Source organism: Pimephales promelas, chromosome 14 (assembly GCF_988280905.1).
Source record: "Pimephales promelas chromosome 14, fPimPro1.hap1.1, whole genome shotgun sequence".
Lineage (NCBI taxonomy): Eukaryota > Metazoa > Chordata > Actinopteri > Cypriniformes > Leuciscidae > Pimephales > Pimephales promelas.
Genome location: NC_142782.1, coordinates 29,773,584 through 29,797,566, shown reverse-complemented (window position 1 = coordinate 29,797,566; position 23,983 = coordinate 29,773,584). Strand labels below are relative to the sequence as shown.

Here is a 23,983-nt window from a genome sequence, read left to right as displayed (position 1 = left end):
AGCTGCAATTGCAGATTTCGAACAGAGATGGCGACAAAGAGGAAAAACCTCAGACTGCAGAAAAAATATCTCTACAGCTTTTTTGTTTTTGCAAAATTATATATTTTTTCAAACTAAAATTAACGAAGGTTAACAAATGCAGTAAAATATATACTCATACTTAATTCATGTTAACTAATGTTAACCAATGAGACCTTATTGTTAAGTGTTACCAAACGTTCTAAAAAATATATGAATTTTGAAAAAAATATGATGTTTCACATGTAATATTTGAAATGAATGTGCTCATATTGTTGACTTACGGTGAATCTTTCTGAATACTCTGGTGCTCATGAACTTGAGAAATCTGTTTGCATAGAAACCCGGCCTGTGCACAGACACTGTATCCTAGGAGAAAGAGAATACATGACAATCAAAGCAGGAAGCATCCTTAAATCCCCAGAGGTATGAATAGTCTATTCATAAACGAAGGGAGCAGAGAGACATATAGACTTACACCATCATAGACGAGTGCCTTCCAGGAGTGCTCCAGCTTCTTCATGAATCTTTGGAGGGAAATGAGAGCGAGAGATCTCGTCAGGGATAAGGGAGTTCACTTAACAGTGAGCTAATATGCTGTAAGCTGGTGTATAACATGACATTTGGGCTTTTGGGTTTGCTAAACTGACAGCAGACTTACCTGTAAGACTGCAAGATGTCGATAATGCCTAGAAAAATAAGTAGTTTCTCATCCCTGTGTGTTTTTGCAGGAATACCTCCCATTCTGTATAAAAAAAAACCATTGTGTTATTATTATTTAATATATGTATATAAATTATATAATATGTATTTAACAGTTATATTATCTCATAATGTTACGTAATTCATGTTTGTTAGTGGCTTGATAATCTCATAAAAACACTCCAAGATCAAGACAAACCATTTCCATCCAAAATATACATAAAATATTCATAAAGAACATTAACCTAAGATTTTTTTATATCATTGTGACAATTTCTATCATCATTGCCTTAATGCAACATTTTATTTTGTTAACTTGTCATCTTTACTACATTATTTTAATACAACGTACAGTAAATTCAATTTAAGGTAATTTTTGATGTGACTATTAATAAATTAAATAATAAATTAAAGGTAGATAAAAAATACTACAATTTATATCTATATATTTACAATTACTATTTACATAGTCAAGTTACAATAAATTATAAATACTTCACAATATATAAAAATTAATGATTATAGATTAATTATTAATAATTACATTTCATTCAACAAAATACAATTTCTAATTATTTTCTTTTGATTTTAGGGGGAAATACGACGGTTCTTCTGTGACATTCACTGGCTACACACAACATATTTTTACTAAAACTAAAAAAAAGTATTTGCAACCAATGTGCATTATTGTCTACTCTGTCTATTCACATACACATACATTTATGAACAGCTTAAACACTGTGTGTCAGGGACTCACGTGTCATCTGTGGTCAAAGCCTCAGCTGCCTTGCCGTCTCCCTGAATGGACTCCATGGCGGTGGAGTAAAGAACTTTCTGTCCCACGATCCTCTTCCCATCCACATTGTTGACGTCTCCTTCTCTGTGACTCTGGTCCAGAACGTGCACCCCCAGCAACAGACTGTAGTCCATGATCTTAAAACTCTCTAGCACCTGCACCAAATACAACAGCAGTTAGCACACTGAATCTCACACACAATATGATGAGCGCCATTGCTAAAATCCTCCTGGTACCTTGCCTTGTTGGCCACTGTGCTGTTGCTGTTTTTCCTTTTGTGAAAATGGTAACCCTCATTCTACAAAAGTCTTGTGAGATCTGTGTTTGCCAAGTTAATGTTTGGGGGGATGTAGGGTTGCTACAGGACACCAAATAAACAGAATAAAGATGTGTTTGGATGTTGCATGTCAGGCTTTTTGCAGAACAAGAGCTGCTAGAATCAGCCCTGCATTGTCAAAGTCTTGCACGATGAGCTTTTTGAGGCGGCATGTCAAGTTAAAAATGGCACTCATCAAGACCTCTATATTCTCTTCAATTCCACTTCCATTCAATTGTTTGTGAACACAAAAACATTCCCTGTGTGAACCAGAGTTAATTCAGTGTAACTGAGATACAAATATAGCCTAGTTTTTATTATTGTTTGGAATTAGTTTTTATTTTTATATTTTCTGTTTTCATTTTTACTTTAGTTAAAGTTTTAATAACTTTGTTGTGTGTTTTTGCAATTACCTTTTTTAATAGTTTTTTATATTTTTTATTTAAGTTTTATTTATTGGGCAATTAGCTCATCATTATAATTAGCTTTATCATTTGACAGCCCTAATATATATATATATATATATATATATATATATATGTATATATATATATCTGAAGAGTTCAGATGCAAAAGCCTCTAAGTGCCATTTGAAATTTTCTTCTAAAATGATCATTTTTATCAAGCTTGTATATTTAAGTTCAGTAATTTCACTTAAATGGCAATGAAGATTACCTATTAATTGTCATTTAAGTGAAATTAATGAACTTAAATATATAAGTTTGATAAAAATGGTCATTTTAGAAGAAAATTTCAAATGGCATTTAGAGGCTTTTGCATCTGAACTCTTCATATATATATATATATATATATATATCACGATTAATCATAATCGATTAATATCACGATTAATCGTATCCAAAATAAAAGTTTGTGTTTTTACATAATACATGTGGGTGCACTGTGTATAATTGTTTTGTATATATATAAATACACACACATGCATGTATATTTAAGAAAAAAAATATTATTTATATATAAAATATTTATATTTATATAATAGAAATTATATATAAATCTATATACAGTATATACATGAAAATATTTCTTAAATGTATACAAGCATGTGTGTGTATTTATATATTTAAAATAATTATACACAGTGCACCCACATATATTATGTAAACACAAACTTTTATTTTGGACACAATTAATCGCGATATATATATATATATATGAAATGAATTTAGAAATGAATTTTGGTAAATCAAGCTTAAATATAGCTGCAAACAGCAATGACAGGCTCAAGCCACTCTGGTGGTTTTCGAGAAACAGTGCACGGTGGGCAATACTGTACATTCAAAGCAGGTAAATATATATTTTTCTGTTAACTAATAATTGTGAATGAATACTCACTATCACAGCTCTTAGCTTGTCTACTTTGCGGCATTTCACATTATCCAAATACACAATTTTATCAACAACAGAAAAAACAGCAATGATAGAGGGTAAATGCCGACACTTTTCAGTTTTCACAGATATCAAATTTAGTAGGTTTTATCCAGGGAGTCATGCATCAAATCTGATCAGAGTGCAATTTAGTGAAAATTAAAAATGCTCAAAAACTCTTCAAAATGAAAACCTGAATGAACTAACATTAAGATTAAACTCTGGGGAAAGTCTGTACAGTATCTTCAGAAATGAGTCAGAGTAGATTTGTTTATCAGTGGTAAGATACTACTGTAACTACCATAAACAGACTGAACATTTAAGCATTAGTCATCGATAGGCCGCCAAACAAAAGATCTCAGCCTATATGAGTGGAAAGAAACCACTTACAGTAAGGCTACATGTCTACAATAAATACTTCAGGTTTTTTACTTCTGGCTTTAAATGAAACAAACTCAAACAAGCAGGCAAAATCCGCAGCAGTGAACCAATAAATGGTTTACATGATTTCAATTTTGCATGACACTCTCGTATTCCCCATATTCAAATGGTTTATTTGAATAGGTACGCACAACATCCTTGTTTTGCATCGCGTCAAGAACGTCTAAATGCCTTCAAATGGGCCCTAATCTAGGTCACGGCAATACCCGAAAAAGGCTGCAGTGGAAGCACATAGAGTCATTGGGTCAAAGAAAGGAATTTACATTTCCATTATTTTTTTGAGTGGGGTCACAGTTTAACAATCTGCTGAGAGGAGGAGTCTGAATAAATACCCCTTTTCACCAAATCCCGTGAGCAGCACAAACAACAAGTGTGGCGAAAGGCAGTATCATTTTGAAAACTGGTTTTACTACATATTTCCATATGTGAAATACACTCTTTAAGATAAAGCTTACTTTCTTAAACATTTTTCAGGCCATAAAGATTTTTAATTGAACATGAACATAAATTACACAAGGCTCATATCATACGTATTAGTATTCTTCCCTAAACGATCCACTTTGAGTCAAATACACGTTCTCAAGAGGCTTAAATTGATAGTTCACTTTGAAATAAATTTGTGGTATGTTTTAGATTACCTCGAGGGCATCCAAGATGTAGCTGTCTTTGTTTCCGCAGTAGTTTCAATTTTTATATTTTTAGGTCAAACCGTTTGAGTCTGTCAGTCATATAATGGAGGTCTATGGTCACCACCTCAAATCTGGTGACCATCTCTTATGCCTTGTGTTTTATAACGCCACACAGTAGCTTTTTATTTATTTATTTTTTACATTTCAGACTGATTATTCATAGTGACTAATATTAAGAGAGCATTTGTTCATGCAAGATTAAAATCAAACCAAAACATCAGTGTAGTTCTTACGATGACGAGTTGCAGAAACCATTTAAAAGGTTTGTTCTTGATTATTATAGATTTGGCTGTATTGTGCTCTGCAGTCGAGGCCCAGGGTGTGATGCTTACTCAGGAGAAATTTTCTGCTTAGTGTTCATTTTAGTTTCTGCACAGGACGTAAGGAAAAGCTAACAATAAAAACTTACAGTACTCATGGGAATGTGTTTGAACTGCACTTTGTGTTTCCTTGAAGAAAGAACATTTTCTTCTTATAGAGTATAGTGTCAAAAGGATGACAAAAAATCAGTTGGAAGAATTTCAATCCATAAAAGACCATTTTTTTTCTCAAAGGCTGAAGTTAGATCACAGGTGGGCTGGTCCGAATGTCCCCAACTATGGTCATTACTGTGCGGAACTCGAGTTCTCATTTTCCCTCGGCTCTCTTGTGACTCGCATTACGGCTGATCCTTTTAGTTCAGCGCTCACTGGGGGCGGTCAGTACGTAACATGCCAAAAACGGTTATATAGGGAACATTCAGTCTCTGAGAATGTTCAACAACAGGTCATGTCTGGAATGCCATCGCCATGGGACTGTTGTGAGGCTTGTTTATTGGTAAACAAATGAACAGTAAGATACTTGCTTGGTCGAACACCAGGTCTGCAGAAGAATTTGAGAAGCACAAGGCGACCACAGACGGTTACCTAATGCATTTGGGACACTTCAGCATCATGCCACAATCATTGAGTAATTTAGTTATTGCAACTCGGTTTTGCGGGAACTTGGGCTAAAAAGTGAAAGAAAACATGTCAGAGTTCGCATTTGTCCTTGAAAGACACAGAAGTGCACAAATAGGACACAAAAATGACAAATTAGCTTATTTTAATTGTTTTCTGGACAGCAATGTGAAGGAAGAATTAAAAGACTTTAAAGGATTTTAGAAAAATGAGAAAACAGTTACTTTTTTTTTAAAAGTTTTTCCATTTTTTCCAAACCCCAATTTGGAATGCAATTTCCAATGAGTTTCTTTCTTCTGCTGAAGAATATTTTGCTGGACGATATTTTGAAGAACGATTGGAACCAAACAGTTGTTTGCCATCATTGACTTCCATAGTAAAAAAAAATACTATTGAAGAGATTTGTTGTCACAGTTCCAGTTGATCTTTAAAATATCTTCCTTTGTGTTCAGCAGAAGAAAGAAACTCATACAGGTTTGCAACAACTTGAGGGGGAGTAAATGATTAAAAGAAAGAATTAGTAAAAGAATTTTCATTTTTGGGTGGAGTGTTCATATATATTTTTTAAATACTTTTCAAAATAGAAAAGTAGTGACTCTGCTGTTCGAACTCGTTCATTAAAATGAACGAATCTTTTTTCGAGTCATTTTGTTAATGTCGTTCATTGAATGAAACAAATGACTCGAAAAAGAGATCGTTCGTTTTGATGAACAGGAGAGTCACGAACGCAGTTAGGGGAACGTTCTGGAAACTTTATGGGAACACTCCCTTTAGGTTATAAAAATAGAACCTAAAAATAAACTACAGGGAACGTTTCTAGAACGTTCTTGTTTCACTCTTAGAAGAAATGGTTCTATTTAGAACCAGGAATGGTTCCATCCCCCGCTTCATATATGGAACTCCAAAATGGTTCTATATAGAACTATTTTTTTTGGTAAAAAGTATGGAACCCCAAGGTTCTAAACCCAGAGGAACCCTTTTTTTAAGAGTGTATAGAACCTTTTAGGGGTTCCAAATATGTAGGGCTGATAGAACCTTTTAAGGTTCTATATAGAACCTTTTCTTCTAAGAGTGTTGGTTCCCAAAAAATGACCAAATGGGAACCATACAGGAACGGTAGGGGAACGTTCTGTTTTGCTGTGCACCTAGCAATGCTCTGAAAACCACTCTGAACAACTTAACCATAGCATTGCCATGGCAAAACCCCACAATGCATTGTGACAGCGGTTTCCTTGGGGAACAAAAAAATGTTTCTTATCTATCTACAGTATAGTTGTTAAATACTGCCAGAACAGACCGTTGTAGGGCAAGTAAGTTAAGCAGTAATGGAAAATGTCTAGGAGGGAAAAATACCCTCTGATTTTTTTAACAAATCATTTATTGGAAAAAAAAAAATCATGCAGAAAAACAACAATATTTACCAGACCATGTCAACAGCCCAATCGTCTAAAATAGAAAGGAATGCCAGACTGGATTTATGCGGTTTGTTTTCCAGCTAAACGGAGAGGTTTGCCACTCAGCACATTTTGAATCTGTTAATGAGCTACTGTGGAGCTGAAGACTATCATGAACTTGTTTCCCATGAAACTATGGCGTCTTGCATGAGCGCTTTTGCAAGAGGATGAGACTAAACATCTTTATAGTTGATTAGAGGGTCAAAAAAGAAAACAATGAAAGTGCACATTTATATAACATTTTTAGAAAAACACACAAAATATGACCAGAAAAACAACACTTTTGACATAAAATGTATCTAAAACTGCATTTTAATGCAGCCTGTCTATTATGTTATAATATCTTTTGATTTTAAAGGGATAGTTCACTTTGAAATAACTTTTTGGTATATTTTAGCTTACCTCAAGGGCATCCAAGATCTAAGTGTCTTAGTTTCCACAGTAGTTTCAATTTTGATATTTTTAGGTCAAACCGTTCTTGTGTGTCAGTCATATAATGGAGGTCTATGGTCACCACTTCAAAGAGCATGCACAGAGAAGTCCAAATTAAACATGATTTGATTACTCGATTTAATGATTGAAACTACTGCGGAAACAAAGACACCTACATCTTGGATGCCCTTGAGGTAAGCTAAAACATTCCAAAAATATATTTCAAAGTGAACTATCCCTTTAAGTTTAAACAACAAGCATAGCTGGTGGTTTTGTGGTTCTGTCCCATTCTGCAATGGGGCAAGCATACTTAATATAATTGTATCATTTGACCTTCTCTAGTTGTATTTACATTGATGCTGTTGGTTTTCTAGTCGCGTTAAGCAATCGTCTTGAGATGTAAAAAGATTAGTTACCTGATTGTTACCCTCTTCGTGATTCAAGTATCAAGAGTGTGTTTAAAGGTTTTTAATGTATGTTTTTGTCTCATGAGTGTTCATGTAATGAGGGATTTTGTGGTCAACCGTGTAAGGCAACAAGCAATTAGCTCTCCATGTACAGTACTATTCAAAAGCTTGGAGTAACAATTAACTTAAATAACTGTTTTGAATTTGAGTATGTTTAAAAAAATCATTACTCCAGTATTCAGTGTCACATGATCAGGTTTCCTTCAGAAATCACTCTAATATGCTGAGTTGCTTCTTAAGCAACATTTCTTCAAACTGTGACACATTTTTCCCAGAATGTTTGATGAACAACATTCAAAAGAACAGCATTTATTTGAAACAGAGTAGCAATGTAAAAAGCAAAATATAAGTGTGAGATAACGATATTTTGATTCTGCCCACCTCTGTTTTTGTGAACTCCATTTATTAAAGTGAAACATGAGACATATGATAGAGTAATGATACATTACCCTGTAATGATTTGTAACAAACTTTAAAACCCTACAGTGACTCAGGTTTGATTAATTCAAGCTAGGCCATCACAAAAACAGTGCTACTCAAATGTGAAAAATACATCTCATGATTCCCCATTGTTGCTTAGCTTTCAATTAGTTTTATATTTTATTGGCAACACGTTTAGCAAACTCCTATCACGTCAGCAACCACAGCAGTTCCCTGAAAACCACCCAGAAGAACACACAATTCACATTTTCTTTGAAAAATGTCAAAATGGGGTAGTACTCACCCGGCAGTCTCGTTGTAGCGTCTTCATCAGGGCGTTATATGTCTCAGTGTCAAAGTACAAGCCATCGTGCATGTCCACAAAGTCTAGGTCCTTATATGTGGGGCAGGCCTTTTCCCGCTCTTTTCGAGAAGCCCGTCTCTTGTACGTGGAGCCCTTCAGGTCATATTTGTAGTGCATCTTTAAAGACCGTGGCAGAACGTTGTTCATAACCACGAGACGGATGTTGATTCCTCCAGACTGAACACAGTACAGGCCGTAGAATTTGGGTAGGAGAGTCCTTGGGTTCTGGTTGAGGTTCTGAGAAAGTGAAACGGCTTTAAATTAAGGAGATGTCATTTTTTAATGTTTAAATTAGTTCTATCCTAATGATTGTAGTCAAATTTAAGTCATTCTAGGGCTCTGTAATACTATCAAAAACCACTAGAAGTGCAAAACGTACACACTTCACATTAAATTTTTGAGTATGTACAGTACGTATCTAACTTTTCTGGTGTAATGTTTACACAAAATACTGAACTGGAAAGGCTGGAAAATTAGGACATACTGTACGTATAAGACCATGAAGAATATACAAATAGTCATCTATAACAGTAAGATACCTAAAAATGTACAAATTACTCAACCAAAACGAGTGATTTAATATTTTTGAGGCAGCGTTTCACATCAAAAATTAACTAATATACAGGTATAATGCACTGGGTGAGCCAATGGTCTGTTTGCCACCAATATACACAGAAAAAACAAAACAGATCAACATTTTTAAGTATTATTTTATATTTTTACATGTAAATATTATTTATTTTTTAATTAATTGCATAATTTTATATGAAATATTGTCTTTTGTGTCTGGTTAGAAATAATTATGCCGCAAAAAAATAAAACCTATATTGGCTGATTTAAATAATTCTGCACAAACGTGAAAGGGTAAAGTGAAAGGTGAAAATGAGAAAGGGTAACATGAAATCAAAGGTCACAAGGCACTTAAAGGTTGGCATAAGGTTATTTCTGAGTTGATTCCACTAGACGAGCGTCTTATGTACAACATTAGAAAACAAGGCCAGTTTTATAAGGTCTGAATCCCATATCTAGACCCTCCTATCCATCATATTATATTAGGAAAATTGTAATTATATAATACTCAGATAATATAATATATATAATACTTTGAATAATATTTGTCCTCTTCTTCATCTTTGTTAATTTGTATTTTTTTTATTACGGAATCAGAATTATTAAGTATCCCTGTCTTTTATATACATTTGAGCTATGTGGGTCTCTTTTTTGAGTGTTTTTCTTTCTATATTTGTGTTATATTTAAAATAAAAAAAAACATAATCATATACTCAAAAAAAAATGCTGGGTTGTTTTAACCCAATTTTGGGTAAAATATGGACAAACCCAGCCATTGGGTTAGAAATGTAATTTAAAAATGTAACCCAATGGCTGGGTTTGTCCATATTGGGTTAAAACAACCCAGCATTTTTTAGAGTGTATATAAAAATGGTCCTTTTAAAGACATCAGTAGTAATTCTCTAAAACAGACAGATGAGCAAGAACAAAACAGTCTGTACTACTGAATCACAGCATCTTTACTATAGAGATGAATGACTCTTTACTCCACTGAGACCTACCATGTAGTATCCTGGAAGCAGTTTTTGCAGGAACTCGGCCTCCTTGTGCTGGACGGTTTTGATGATGAACTCATCATCGCTGGTCAGGTAGAAGAGTGAGCCGCTGGCGCCCGGATTAGACAACTCAATCAGGGGCTCTTTACAAATAGCATACTGTAGGATACAAGACAAAACAATCCATTATAAATAAAATATTTATACCAGGACAGTTTTGAATACTTGAATCTGATTGGTTGACAGACAATCTAATCTAAGGTGTGCAATCATTTTCAGGAAAAAGTAGTTCCAGTTCCAGGCAGGTCTGGACCGCATTACAGTTCCATATCACTTCGCCAAATAATTTCAGTTATTTCAAAAATCCTTACAGGTCCCAAGTTACAGACCTACAAAAGAACCAAAACCTACAACGACACTGACCAAGCAAATAAATATAGTAAACAATAGGATAAGTCGACAAATTATTTTCACGTTTTTTTGCCACAAAATTATGTTTTATTATGTATGGACGGCACATACTCTCTCCTACTCAAACGAACAAACATACAATAGACACACACTCACACAGAAACGTGTTGTTAGTGCTGCCCTGACGATTTTATCATTAAAATAGTTTAGCAACTTAAAAGCTACATGACGTTTCTCACTAGAGAGGTAATAATAGCGCCGTTCTTGCAACAGATAAACGTACTTATTCCTTACATAGTTTGAAAGAGGTATATATATACATACTATATTACTAAATGAAATATATTATAAATTGTACCATTGATATTTCATGTAATTGTCAATGGCAATGCTTCATGGGATAAGCAGATCATTTCATCAATAGAATTCAAGTAAACAAGTGCCTGTTTTGCACATTTTGAATGGAAACTGAGGCCGCTGAAAAAGTGGGTGGTCTTGTTGCACACAATATAATCATCAAGAGGAGAAGGTGTCTGAAATGTACAAGACTATAGTGTGTGCAACTTATAATGAGGTACTCTGGGACTTTTATGAAAGAGCATCTATTTTTGGCTGTGTTTTAAATATATGAAAAACCAAACAACCAATTTATATTTGTACTGCCAGGAAGTCCTGTGGTTTAATTAGGGTTGCGTAAAAACCCCAAACATTATGAGGTCTTAAAGCAAACATTTCTACTGCCCTTTCTGGCGGTGTTCCCTGAGGAGGCCGGGACGCAGCATGAGGACAGTGTTGAACTGAGGCCAGACACTCATATTCAAGGCCTGCCTAATGAAAGTCAACAGTCACGTTGTACTTCCAGCCCAAACACATGGACATTAGCATTTGGACAGCGTGTCATCCCGCGTGTGTGTGGCTTCTTAATTAGCTCGCGTTTCCTCTGGCCTGTCTGCATAACTACAAAAATATACACACAACAAACTCAGAGGAGTACACTTACATCACATTCTTTCATCTTTAGCCTAACCGTTTCCTACTGTATTTTAGTCTTGCATTTTCTTTCCTAATTCCTTTTTCTTAGTGCCCAGTTATAGTGAAAACCATCTACATTTCGTACTAAACACAATTTATTGTGGTCACTGCTTGTGTATAAAGACTGTGTATATTTAGAATAGCATAACACACAACAACACATATAATCTTTGCATTGTGTATGCACAAGTATGCAGATTTTCTGTCTGTGTTTGGAATATCTTACTGAATACTGTGCTGTATACTGCCAACTACTAAATAAACTACTGGATACATGTTTCAAAATTGAGTTTGCTATACATTACTTTTTAGAATTATTAATAAAATTGTAAATTAATAAAATTTTATTAATACAATTAATAAAAAAATAAACTACTGGATAAATGTTTCAAAATTTAGTATGCTATGTACATTACTTTTTAGAATTATTAAAAAAAAATGTCTTAAAGGAGTAGTTCGCTTTAAAAAAAAAACCTTTGCTGATAATTTACTCACCCCCACGTCATCCAAGATGTCAATGTCTTTCTTTCTTCAGTCGAAAAGAAATTAAGGTTTTTGATGAAAACATTCTAGGATTTTTCTCTATATAATGGACTTCAATGGGAACCAAACGGTTCAAGGTCCAAAAGAAAGTTTCAGTGCAAAATGCAAACTATTCAAAGGGCTTTAAACGACACCAGACAATGAATAAGGGTCTTATCGTGCGAAACGATCGCTCATTTAAAAAAAAACAACAAATTTTAAGTTTTATAAGCTCAAATGGTCGCCTCGCTCTGTTCTGTGATGAGCGTTCGTGACTCTCCTGGCGACCATTAGAGCTTATAAAACTTAAACTTTGTTTTTTTTTTAAATGAGCGATCGTTTCACTTGATAAGACCTTTATTCATGGTCTGGAATCGTTTAAAGCCCTTTGAACAGTTTGCACTTGAACCGTTTGGTTCCCAATGAAGTCCATTATATGGAAAAAATCCTGGAATGTTTTCATCAAACACCTTAATTTCTTTTCGACTGAAGAAAGAAAGACATGGACATCTTGGATGACATGGGGGTGCATAAATTATCAGCAAAAGTTTTTTTATAGGGAACTACTCCTTTAAAAGAATGCTTAAGTGTATCCAGAGTAAATGCAAATAATAAGGAACTCCCATTCGCCTATGCAAAATAAAGAATGCAAAAAAGGTAGTTTTGAATAGTATTATGTAAAAAGGTATTCCCTAATCATTATAGAGAGCATAAACTCCAGCTTCTGCATAGCATACACTATATAATTAACTTTTTTGTGCAATGCAATGCAATCACACACTAGATTCATTACAGAGGATGATATAATGCAGGTACATAAATTACATGGGAAGACCAGACTATCAGGCACCTGGGATTGATACCTCTCTGCTGGGCTAATTACACGGCCATTAGATGTCAAAGTGCAGAGGAGGCAATTTACAGCTTGACTGAGATCATATGCGTAATCAGCATCATCCACCTGACTCACATACGCAAACACTCAGATTAACCTGCATGAGAGCTGCAGAGATGCTGCAGAGGCACTGCAGTGGCTGCGAGATGCGTTGCAGTGCAGGGAAACGTACACATCCAACACCTCATCGCAATGTGCCAGGACGTGAACACATCAAACCAAACCGCTAATCCCTGCTGGGAATTTATAAATGTGGACGTAGATTCTGAGTTTCTGCCAGTCACAGTTGGCAAGATGCAGCGGTAAAGTTCATCAGTGGTCAGCAGTCTCTTGGTCACTCGTCCTGGCGCCTGATGTAAGCAGGCACTGAACTTTAATTCATACAAAGATGCTTTGTTAGGGCTCAGACAGAGGGAACTTTTAGGGAATGGGACACGTAATGTCTTGGCATTAATATGGAGGTGAAAATTGCATTTGGTTGCAATCATAGCAGTTCATGCATGCTTTGCATTGATGACCAAGAGCATGTTAGCCATTGTTTAAAAGTTTGGGTTCGGTAAGTTTGAAGTCTCCTATGTTCACCAGGGCATCATTTATTTAATCCAAAACACAGTAAAAACTGAAATATTATTATAAATATATTGAAATACACAATATGATCAATAAGTTATGACAACTAATATTTTTACGTTGTTTTAACGTTTTTCAGTTATACAAGATTCAACAATTTAAAGAAAAATTGAAAATTGTGTTTTACCAAGTAATCATCTGGCTTGATCCCGAACAGCTCGCGGAAGTAGCGGAAAGCCAGTGGTGCGTAAGTCTTGAAACGGAAGTCTGGGTAATGATGCGCTGGAGTCAGGTTGCTTCCCTCACTGCAAAAGTGAAAGCATTTGCTTAAAGGTGTAGTTCACTTTTAAAAAAAAACTTTTGCTGATAATTTACTCACCCCCATGTCATCCAAGATGTCCACGTCTTTCTTTCTTCAGTCGAAAAGAAATTAAGAACATATGGATTTTCTCTTATAATGGACTTCAATGGGAACCAAACGGTTCAAGGTCCAAATGAGAGATTCAGTGCAGCTTCAAAGGGCTTTAAACGACACCAGACGATGAATAAAGGTCTTATCTAGCGAAACGATCGGCCATTTCAAAAATAAATTAAAAAGTTTAAGATTCATAAGCACAAATGCTCGCCTTGCTCTGTTCTGTGATGAGCTTTGTGACTCTCCGGTTCAAACTCGTTCATCAAAATGAACAAATATTTTTTGCGAGTCATGACTCGAAGGGTCCTAGATAAGACCCTTATTCATCGTCTGGTGTCGTTTAAAGCCTTTTGAAGCTGCACTGAAACTCTCATCTTGAGCTGTTTGGTTCCCAATGAAGTCCTGGAATGTTTTCATCAAAAACCTTAATTTCTTTTTGACTGAAGAAAGAAAGACATGGACATCTTGGATGACATGGGGGTGAGTAAATTATCAGCAAAAAGGTTTTTTTTAAAGTAAACTACAAAGCATATATGTGAATCAACTGTTTGTTTCATTAATGATCATCACATTCGCTGACACAAGAGGCTTCAGGGCAGAATCTGGTTTCTGTCTGTAAACATAATCCTGTAAGAGGACCAGAAATTGTGAGAATCTGTTACCCAACCTAAATGCTTCTTTATGCCCAAGGAACAGAGACACATTTGATCTTTCTGAGCCCCATTGAGCATGTCCTTGTTGCAATGTGACCCACCAGCAGTAAACACCAGAGGTACTCTTTTCCAGAGACACACAACAGTAACCAATGCCTGAGGACAAGGAGGTCCTAGTCTTATACTAACGGTTACACAAACTAAAGACCAGGGTCAGCCACGTCAGTCACACATTATATAATGAAAGCAAGCCCTGAGGGAAAAAAATCCTGTAACCCATTTTCACCTTTTTTATTATGAGGCAGTTCATTAGTATTTGGATTAACCCCATTTGAATAATTCCTAAACGTGTGTCTTAAAAGGGACATATGATGTCATAATCACTCAGTATGTACAGCTAAACAAAAAGGGCCTCTGATCCCTCATAACAAGTGGATTAGAGAGTTGTTGTTTATTCAGGGCAATTGAATAAGTTCTGAGCATTAGCTGTTGCAGACGATGTCCCACTATTAAACGATAAACCCCGATCCGTGCCCATTGTGTAACCCAATCCAAAACATCTGACCTCTGAATTAGAGCTTGTCTCTAAGAACTAAAACAATAGCGGGCAGATGAGGGGCAGACGACTGACCTAACTCTGAAAAATTAGGCTTTAACATGTGCAAATCTGTCTCATAGACATACAAGTGCTGGTAACACTTTACTTGAAGGGGTGTGCATACAGTAAGACTGACATGACACCTTCATAATCATGACATGACATACGTCTTGAAGATGAAGTAGGGTTTATGAATGTGTATGACAACTGTCATTAAGTGTCTTTCACTCAATAATGACATTTTGAATGCAAATATGACATTGTTTAAGATGACATCTTGACATAAACCATAACATCATAACCTGTCAGTGTCTTTGTCATGACAACTTGGGGCCATTATAACTGTCGTGAATATTTTTTGTGACCTCAATAACAGTGGTATTAATTGAATTTGTCATTAAAAAGTTATAATGGCTTCATGACAGCCAATGTCAAAACAAACCAGCTGACAGTTTAATGTAATGTTAACCAATAAAGCTAGGTGGTTTCTTAAGTTTGATAATTAATCTGCTATGTCATGTTTATGACAGGTTGTGTTGTCTTGTGTTGTCATATTTGCATTAAAAATGTCATAACTGAGCGAATGACACTTAATGCCAGTTGTCGCAAACATGCATAAAACTTCTTTCATATCCATAACATATGTCATGTCATGATTATGAAGGTGTCATGTTAGTCATATGCACACCCCTTCAAGTAACGTGTTACCGTACTTTCTGAGTGATTAACTGATTAACTCACTTAAAATTGTAAGGCAACCAGGTTCAACTTTTTTAAGTTAAATCAACAATATTTTTTTACAGTGGTTCATTATATGCATTTTATGTAAGTTACCTGCTATTTATTAAATAAAATTAAAAATAAAATGCATTATACTGCTATAAATCTCCTTTATTTACATTTGGTCATATTAAAAACTGTACCAAATTGCAATTGTTTCTCTCAGTTTTAGGTATTTTTCATTGTAAATTTTTTTTTACAAGATTTGTTATCACAACATTTTCTTTTGTCAAATCAACTTAAATAATGTATTTAGTTCAGAATCAGATAACTTATTATTTTAAGTTTCTGATGATTAAATCAATCTCCCTCATTGCATTAACTCACTTTTTCCAGTTCAACTTCAACCAAGTTACTTACTTTTTTAAGTTAAACCAACAATATTTTTTTTTCAGTGTTGGGTAATGGTAGTGTATGAATAATAAACGTGCTTTAAAGTTTAAATTATTTTAGTTTTAACCAACTTGTCCTCTTCTACTTTTAACGAATACAAATAAATTTGTCATCATACCCAATTTACTCTAGATACAGATAATAATATTTGTTGCACGCCTCTACAATGCGTATTTACAGTATGCAAACTTTAATTCAAACGTTGCATAAAGTATTTTGCTTCATCACAAAGTATATGCAAAACATTGTAAGTAGTACACAACCACAGACTGTCGAACTGGTTCAGACTGAGGGCGAATGCATGCAACTAGAGTGCAATCCCCAGTGACAGAATCAGACTCTATAAATAAGGAAGTCAGGCTAGTGGATCAGTGGCATCCCTTTGAATCTTCTATATACTCTGCTCACTAAAATTAGTCTTTTGGGAATCATTTGTGCAAGAATCAACTGAGCAGGATTTAGCATGAGCTCAAGTTCCTATAATTCCCATGATACACTCTGTTTAGTGTGTGATTAATCACTGCAAGATGTACTGATGTTAAGATTTCCCTATTTAGGGGGAAAAAAGAAGAGCAGATGACCCAAACTAAATACAATATTTGAGAATTTGAGAAATGTCCTCATTCCAGACCACTTTGCCATCAACATTGACAAAACAGCAATATGCGTAGGTATGCATCCTCTGTCCATACCTGGGTAAAAACACACTCTCCACCACATAGAAGTCCTGCATGAGCACATCTCGGTCAGGTTTTGAGGTCAGATTCCCCACGGTGTAACCAATGCCAAGCTGGATAGCTCCTTTCAGGGCAGATGATGTAGTCTGAGACAATATCGGAAATAAAAAGCAAAACAAATTAGTATAGAGTAACTGTGAAACCTGCTCGTTTTTAGATGCAGACTAAACTCGCCTACTAAATCTTCTTCGGTTAAACAAATTACATTTGTGCAGGTCAAAACTCTTGAAGAAGGTTCACTGGAAGTATTAGATCAGCCTTAACATGAAAAGGTCTAACAAAACCATCAAATCCGGGAATTTTGGAAAGTTCATAGATAGGCCTCTGTTGATATCAACATTTAGAAGGGTGGACATTATCAACATTGGACAAACGGACAATAACGTGAATGGAAAAAAGTAGCTCATTCTTCACTGAACAGAGGTGTCGGCGGACAATTTGTCGATCTTTTTCTGTGTATTATCAACACAGATGTACATAGTCATGGATTAAGAGGCCCTGCCTTGGAAAATTCAATCATAAGTGAGTTTTTGTTTTTGTTTTATATACAAATGGGTTATGCCGGGTACAAACTGAGTGTTTTTCAAAGTCGTCGGATCGCTGTTCTTCTTACACTACACGACTGTCTACCATTTAGTTGGCGCTGTGTGCACATTACATGGCGGATCGGTGACCGGGTCACACATTATTACACAACATTTCAATAGGAAGAATCACAGAGAACTACTTTTCACAACCGAACACGAGCGACAGGAGTTCTCGCGGCTGAATTTCTTCTTGTTAAAATGATGCCCGCAAAAGCTTGTGATCCAAGGTGTGTGTGCGCTGATTTGCAGAGAAAAAGAAAAAAAGAAGAATATGAAGGCGAGAATGGTTGCTTGCAGAAGCCATGTTTGCTGATATTCTGTTGCAGGTCTATGACTCATCTTCCTGAACTTTACCTATCCCTGTATCTCTCATTGGCTGTAGGTCGATGTCATTTCCAGTCAAAACACATTTTGCATTGACTGGTCTTATTTTTGGGAGATATGAGGGTCCGTGTCTCTACAGCTAACTTGGATTGCGTATGCCTTGATAACCAATTACATAAAAGCCTTGATGTCACTGAATTTGAGTTAATCAGTGTTAGCAGATCCCATACAAATTAATGATATGCGCCACAACCTGAATCATGCCTTTTGTGCAATTTCTCTTATTTTGTTCAGTGTAAACTCTAAAAATAGATCAATACTAAATTAATGTTTAAGAGCTAACATGTGGAGGATTAGCCGATGGGCTGTCGATTCATTAAATGATAAGCTATTTCCTAACAAAAGCAGTTTATTCAGCGCAGTGAAGCGTCTCCTCCATTGACGTCCATAAAAAAACCTCCATAAAAAAAGTCTTTTGTCTTTTGTCACAGACAGGGTCAGATATTTAGTATTCTAAATACTTCACAGGGATCAGCGACACATCGCCGCTTCACACTAGATAATACACACTACATGATTTTCACTCTGCGAACGAGCACCGGTTTCCCTTTAATTTCAGCAGCACCTCAATGCAGTACACGAGATCCAGGGGGTGGAGTTGGATCCAGATCTAAGGGGTGTAGATGGGTAGGATTAGGGGTAGGGTTAGGGATCAGGGGGCGGAGATGGGTAGGATTAGGGGTGGGGTTAGGGATCAGGAGGCGGAGATGGATTGGTTTAAAGGGATACTCCACTTTTTTTGGAAATAGGCTCATTTTACAACTCCCCCAGAGTTAAACAGTTGGGTTTTACCGTTTTCGAATCAATTCAGCCTATTTTCTGATATTTAGAAAAACATCTGTAACCAGACAGTTTCTGGTCTCATTGACTTCCATTGTATATATTTTTTCCTACTATGGAAGTTAATGAGACCAGAAACGGTCTGGTTACAGATTGTCAGGTTCTTTCCATTAAATTTTCAGGAGACATTCGTGGAGTCAATAAAGGGTCATTTATTTGATGGTAACAATTGAGGGTTGACCAGACATTGTGCAAAAACCAAAGGGAAAAAAAAACAAAATAACACAAACAAACTAATAAATGAGGCAACCACAGCACATTACTGAGTTCTGGGTCTCAGATGTTTCACCAGGGATCCCACACCAGAACTAACTCAGCCACAGACATGGAAGCACTTTTAACAACCCAGAACAAACCATTTGGATAATTACAGGGGTAAATCACAAGACTTCTCATTCCTTTACATTAAACATAAAAAAGGGGGAAAATATATACAACAATACACGGACCTGAATGAACATAAGAATAACATTTACCATAAAGCAATAAAGAAAATACACTTACACATTCATACATAAACACCTCCTTTAAACACTTGTGGATTAACACACAACCCAACCCCTATGGTCCTAAAACTACATTTCCCATGATCCTCCATGAGCTATATAAAGGACACCAGGAAAAGGCCGCACCCTTTTTATTCCAAACCGTTCCATGCTGCAGTCATGGTTCCCGGCGAAACCAAGGGTAAGAAACATATAACCAACTTAAATAAAACTTTAAACCCATATTTTGGTTGTGGTTCTTTCATTTACTCTAGCGTGCACTCTAGAAATAAATGGTAGTAGATTTTGTTACTCCTTGATGTTTAAACCACTGCAAAGACAATGTAACTTTTCAGTTCCAAGGTATGGGTAAATTAAATTCAAGCAAACAAATTACTTGCAAAGAAATTCATAAATAAACCAAAACAGAGAACATTAATTCATTAGACCAAACAAAAATATACATTCTTACATACAATAAAAAATAAAAATAAACTAGAACCAATGCAAATGTTCATTCTAGTGTGGCCTTAGCCATCACATTTCCCCCTACCTATGCATTCTCGCACGGTGAGCGAGAAAGAAAATCGGCTGCTATATTTTCGACCCCCGGCCGATGCTTCACTGTAAAGCGAAAAGGTTGTATAGATAAAAACCATCGGGTCAAGCGAGAATTCGTGTCTTTCATTCTATTCAACCATTTCAAAGCTTTATGGTCTGTTTCGATTACAAAATCTCGGCCAAGCAAATAATATTTCAATGAGTCGAGAGCCCATTTTAACGCTAAACATTCTTTCTCCACCACAGAATATCTAGTTTCTCTGGGAAACAATTTCCGACTCAAATACACCACAGGATGCATTCCTCCGGGCTCTTCCTGCATCAGGACAGCTCCCAACCCTAAATCGGACGCGTCTGTCTGAAGAACGAATGATTTTTCAAAATCAGGGCTACGTAAAACGGGTTCATTACTCAGCACCCCTTTTAGCTCACGAAATGCTTCTTCAGCGGGCGCAGTCCACTGCACTTTGTTAGCATTCGTCTTCTTAATCAAATCGGTTAATGGTGCCGCGATGGTTGAGAAATGGGGAATGAATTTCCGATACCAACCGACTAAACCAAGAAATGATCTAATTTGTTTTTTTGTAGCAGGAAGTGGACAGGATTGAATTGCCTGGATTTTCTGCACTTGAGGCTTAATAACTCCATTCCCCAATACGTACCCCAAGTACTCGGTCTCGGTTTTAGCTAATGAACATTTTGCTGGATTAATGGTTAAGCCAGCATTTTTAACTCGTTGAAAAACTGCTTGAAGATGTTGAAGGTGATTCTCCCAGGATGTACTAAATATCACAACATCGTCCAAGTAAGCCGCCGCAAATTCTCCTAAACCTTCCAATACCGTATCCATCAATCTTTGAAAAGTCGGGGGTGCCCCGTGCAAGCCGAACGGTAACACCCGAAAATGCATTAGCCCCCTCGGTGTACGGAAAGCGGTCAGCTCTCGCGACTCCAAGTCCAGAGGCACCTGCCAGTATCCTTTACTTAAATCGATGGTACTAATAAACTTAGCCTTTCCGAGTTTTTCAACTAACTCCTCAATACGAGGCATAGGATACGAATCAAATTTGGAGACAGAATTTAAATAGCGGAAATCGATACAAAACCTGAGGGTATTATCTTTTTTTGGCACCAATACCACCGGGTTGCACCATTCACTTTTTGACGATTCCACTATGCCCATTTGCTGCATCAACCTTACTTCCTCTTCAAAAGCGGTCAGCAAACGTTCAGGGATGCGATAACTCATGCGTTTCGGACGTGCATTTTCTTTAAGCACTATTTTATGCGTCGTAATTGTGGTATAGCCTGGCTGGTTTTTAAACAGCTCTGGATCACACAATTGCTCAATTTGAGCTCGCTGTTCTACCGAAAGATGACTTAAGTCAATTTGCAGCAACGATTGACTACCAGGTAAATATTGCTCTTCCGCCTCCTCCTCATCTTTCACGAGTCGGATCAAATTAACAACTGCGTTCTCACTCTGCGAGCACCATTTCTTCAACAAATTAATATGCAACACCCGATGCGATCGTGCCTGGCCTGGGGTCCCTATCTCATAAGTAGTGGTTCCTATTTTTCTAGTCACTTCAAACGGCCCTTGCCATTTACCCAAAAGTTTATTTTCGGATGTAGGAAGCATCACGAGAACTTTCTGACCTGGCTCGAAAGACCGCGACTTCGCCTTCCTATCATACCATGTCTTTTGCCTTTTCTGGGTTTCTTTCAAATGGGCAGAAGCAAATTCCGTCATTTGTTGCAATTTTTGTCTCATGGCTAACACATAATCGATAACATTTGTTTTGGTTGGCGTCCCCGAATTCCCCTCCCACAGTTCTCTCACAAGAGACAATGGTCCCTGCACTTCGTGGCCATACATCAATTGGAAAGGCGAAAACCCGGTGGAGGCCTGTGGAACTTCCCTATAAGCAAACATGAGATATGGTAGCCACTGATCCCAGTCGGTCCCCACCTCATTCACAAATTTGCGAAGCATTTGCACTAGCGTTTGATTAAATCGCTCTACAAGCCCATCCGTCTCCGGATGATAGGGAGTTGTTTTTAACCCTTTTATTCCCAACAGCTGATAGACCTGTTGCAGAAATTGAGACGTGAAATTCGTTCCTCTATCGGTCAGTATTTCTTTTGGAATACCTACTCTAGAAAAAAACTGAACCAGACATGATGCGATAGCCTTAGCTTTGATGTTTTTTAACGGAAACACTTCTGGAAACCGAGTTGCATAATCACAAATGACTAACATATACTTGTAGCCTGTCTTACTTCGTTCTAACGGACCTACAATGTCCATTCCCAGCCGCTGAAAGGGAACCTCAATGACTGGTAAGGGGATTAACGGTGCCTTAGGGGGTTTGTGAATGTTGCTGCTTTGACATTCTGGGCAAGCTTTACAAAATTCAGCGATGTCCTTAGACATTCCCACCCAGTAAAAATGCTTACTTATCCTAGAATGCGTCTTTCGCCTACCCAAATGTCCGGCCCACGGAATGGAATGCCCCAGCGTCATCACAGTATTACGTACGCTAACAGGTAATACCACCTGTAGTTTATCCCCTATTTTACGATACAGTAAGTCCTTCATTAGACAAAAAGATTTCCCTTGAAATATGAATACAGTCGACCCTGTTTGAGCTGCCTCTACCACCTGGGAATACAATTTAGAGATTTCAGCATCCCCTTTCTGCAACTGCCTTAAATCCTCAGGTATTGGAATCTGATCAGCATTCAAGAGTTTGTCAGGTTCTTTTAAGTCTCTTGCCTGCACTACGGTTCTCTTAATTTTTTCCTGTCTTCGTTCCCTCTTAGATTTCTTTTCTTTACATTGATTCACAGACAACTCAGAATCAAAAAATGGTAACGACAACAATGAGTTTTCCTCTTCCTCACATTCATTCTGTTTACTTTGAGCTCGCGTCAGAACTACATTGCAACTATCCCCATGAGGCAATAAATCTATCAGCGCAGGAAAATCATGGCCTAAAATAACTGGGTATGGTAAGTTCTGTGCAAGTCCTACCCTCATCACATAAGTTTGCCCTGCTATGCCCATATATACATCAGTGACAGAATACTGACGCTCCTCCCCGTGAACACATCTCACTATTACTGGAGCATTATCACTAGCACCTAAGTCAGGTACAAGTTCTGACTCCACTAGGGTTTGCGTGCAACCTGTATCGATCAAGGCAGTGACTTTCTTCCCATTTAACTCAACAGTTCTTATCACTTGCTTTGGAACAGGAATGTTGGCAGGTTCAGGTATGGTTTCCCGAGGTACAAAACATGTATTAGTAAGGGTTTTTGTCAACTGTGGACACATTGGCTTTTTATGACCCAATTGACCACACTTATAACACCTAATTGTCTCTAAACCAGAAACACCAGAGTTCTCAGTTCGTTTTACACTTGCCTCAGTTGCCAACCTGCTTCCCTGAGATGTTGAAATCGGTCGTCGAGAAGATCCCTCTCGCGCTGTCTTCCAGCGAGTGAAACTCCAGGGCTCAGCCCTGCGTCGTGCCGCCACGAAAACATCAGCTAGACGTGCCGCCTCCTCGGCTGTTGAAGGGCCGTGCTCCTTAATCCACGTCTGTAGCTCCGGGCTAAGCATCCGCAGAAACTGTTCAAGGACAATTATTTCTCCGATCTCTTGGTTCGTTCTCTCTCCCGGTCTCACCCACTTTTGATACAAGTCTTTCAGTCGAACATACAGCTCTTTAGGGGTCTCTTCTTCCAGCACCTCTATAGAACGAAATCTCTGTCGATATGTTTCATGATTGATGGAATACTTCTTCAAAATAGCCTCCTTTACCTGCACATAGTCACTTGCATCTGCAACATCCATGGCCACATATGCACTGCGCGCCTTGCCCGTCAGCAATGGAATGAGTCTAATGGCCCAATCTTCCATTGGCCATCTGCATACCTCAGCAATCCGTTCAAACGTGGTTAAATAATGCTCGATGTCGTCCGCTTCACTCAACTGTTGCATCTTTGGTTCTTTCAGCACATAACCATGGCTCACGTTGTGGGAGCCTGAAGCTCCGGGCGATTCCCCTACTTCAGCAGCTCTCCTGTCTCGCACCCCCAATGGAGTTCGCTGGCTGACCTC

At 37.1% G+C, this 23,983-nt stretch overlaps 1 protein-coding gene across 2 annotated transcripts in view; it reads right to left on the bottom strand.

Moving 5' to 3' along the window:
• Nucleotides 1-23,983, bottom strand: part of pip5k1bb (phosphatidylinositol-4-phosphate 5-kinase, type I, beta b) — a 51,129-nt gene that overhangs the window by 7,998 nt on the left and 19,148 nt on the right. For both annotated transcript variants that reach the window (XR_005621799.2, XM_039665072.2), the window contains exons 4-11: nt 16,953-17,083; nt 13,609-13,726; nt 9,998-10,150; nt 8,367-8,663; nt 1,478-1,671; nt 680-763; nt 497-545; nt 303-387 (exon numbers count right to left, since the gene is read on the bottom strand). Coding sequence is in view for 1 of the 2 variants with exons in the window: in XM_039665072.2 (XP_039521006.2) it covers nt 303-387; nt 497-545; nt 680-763; nt 1,478-1,671; nt 8,367-8,663; nt 9,998-10,150; nt 13,609-13,726; nt 16,953-17,083 (1,111 nt within the window). In the remaining variant the exon portion in view is untranslated. The remainder of the gene's footprint in view (nt 1-302; nt 388-496; nt 546-679; nt 764-1,477; nt 1,672-8,366; nt 8,664-9,997; nt 10,151-13,608; nt 13,727-16,952; nt 17,084-23,983) is intronic.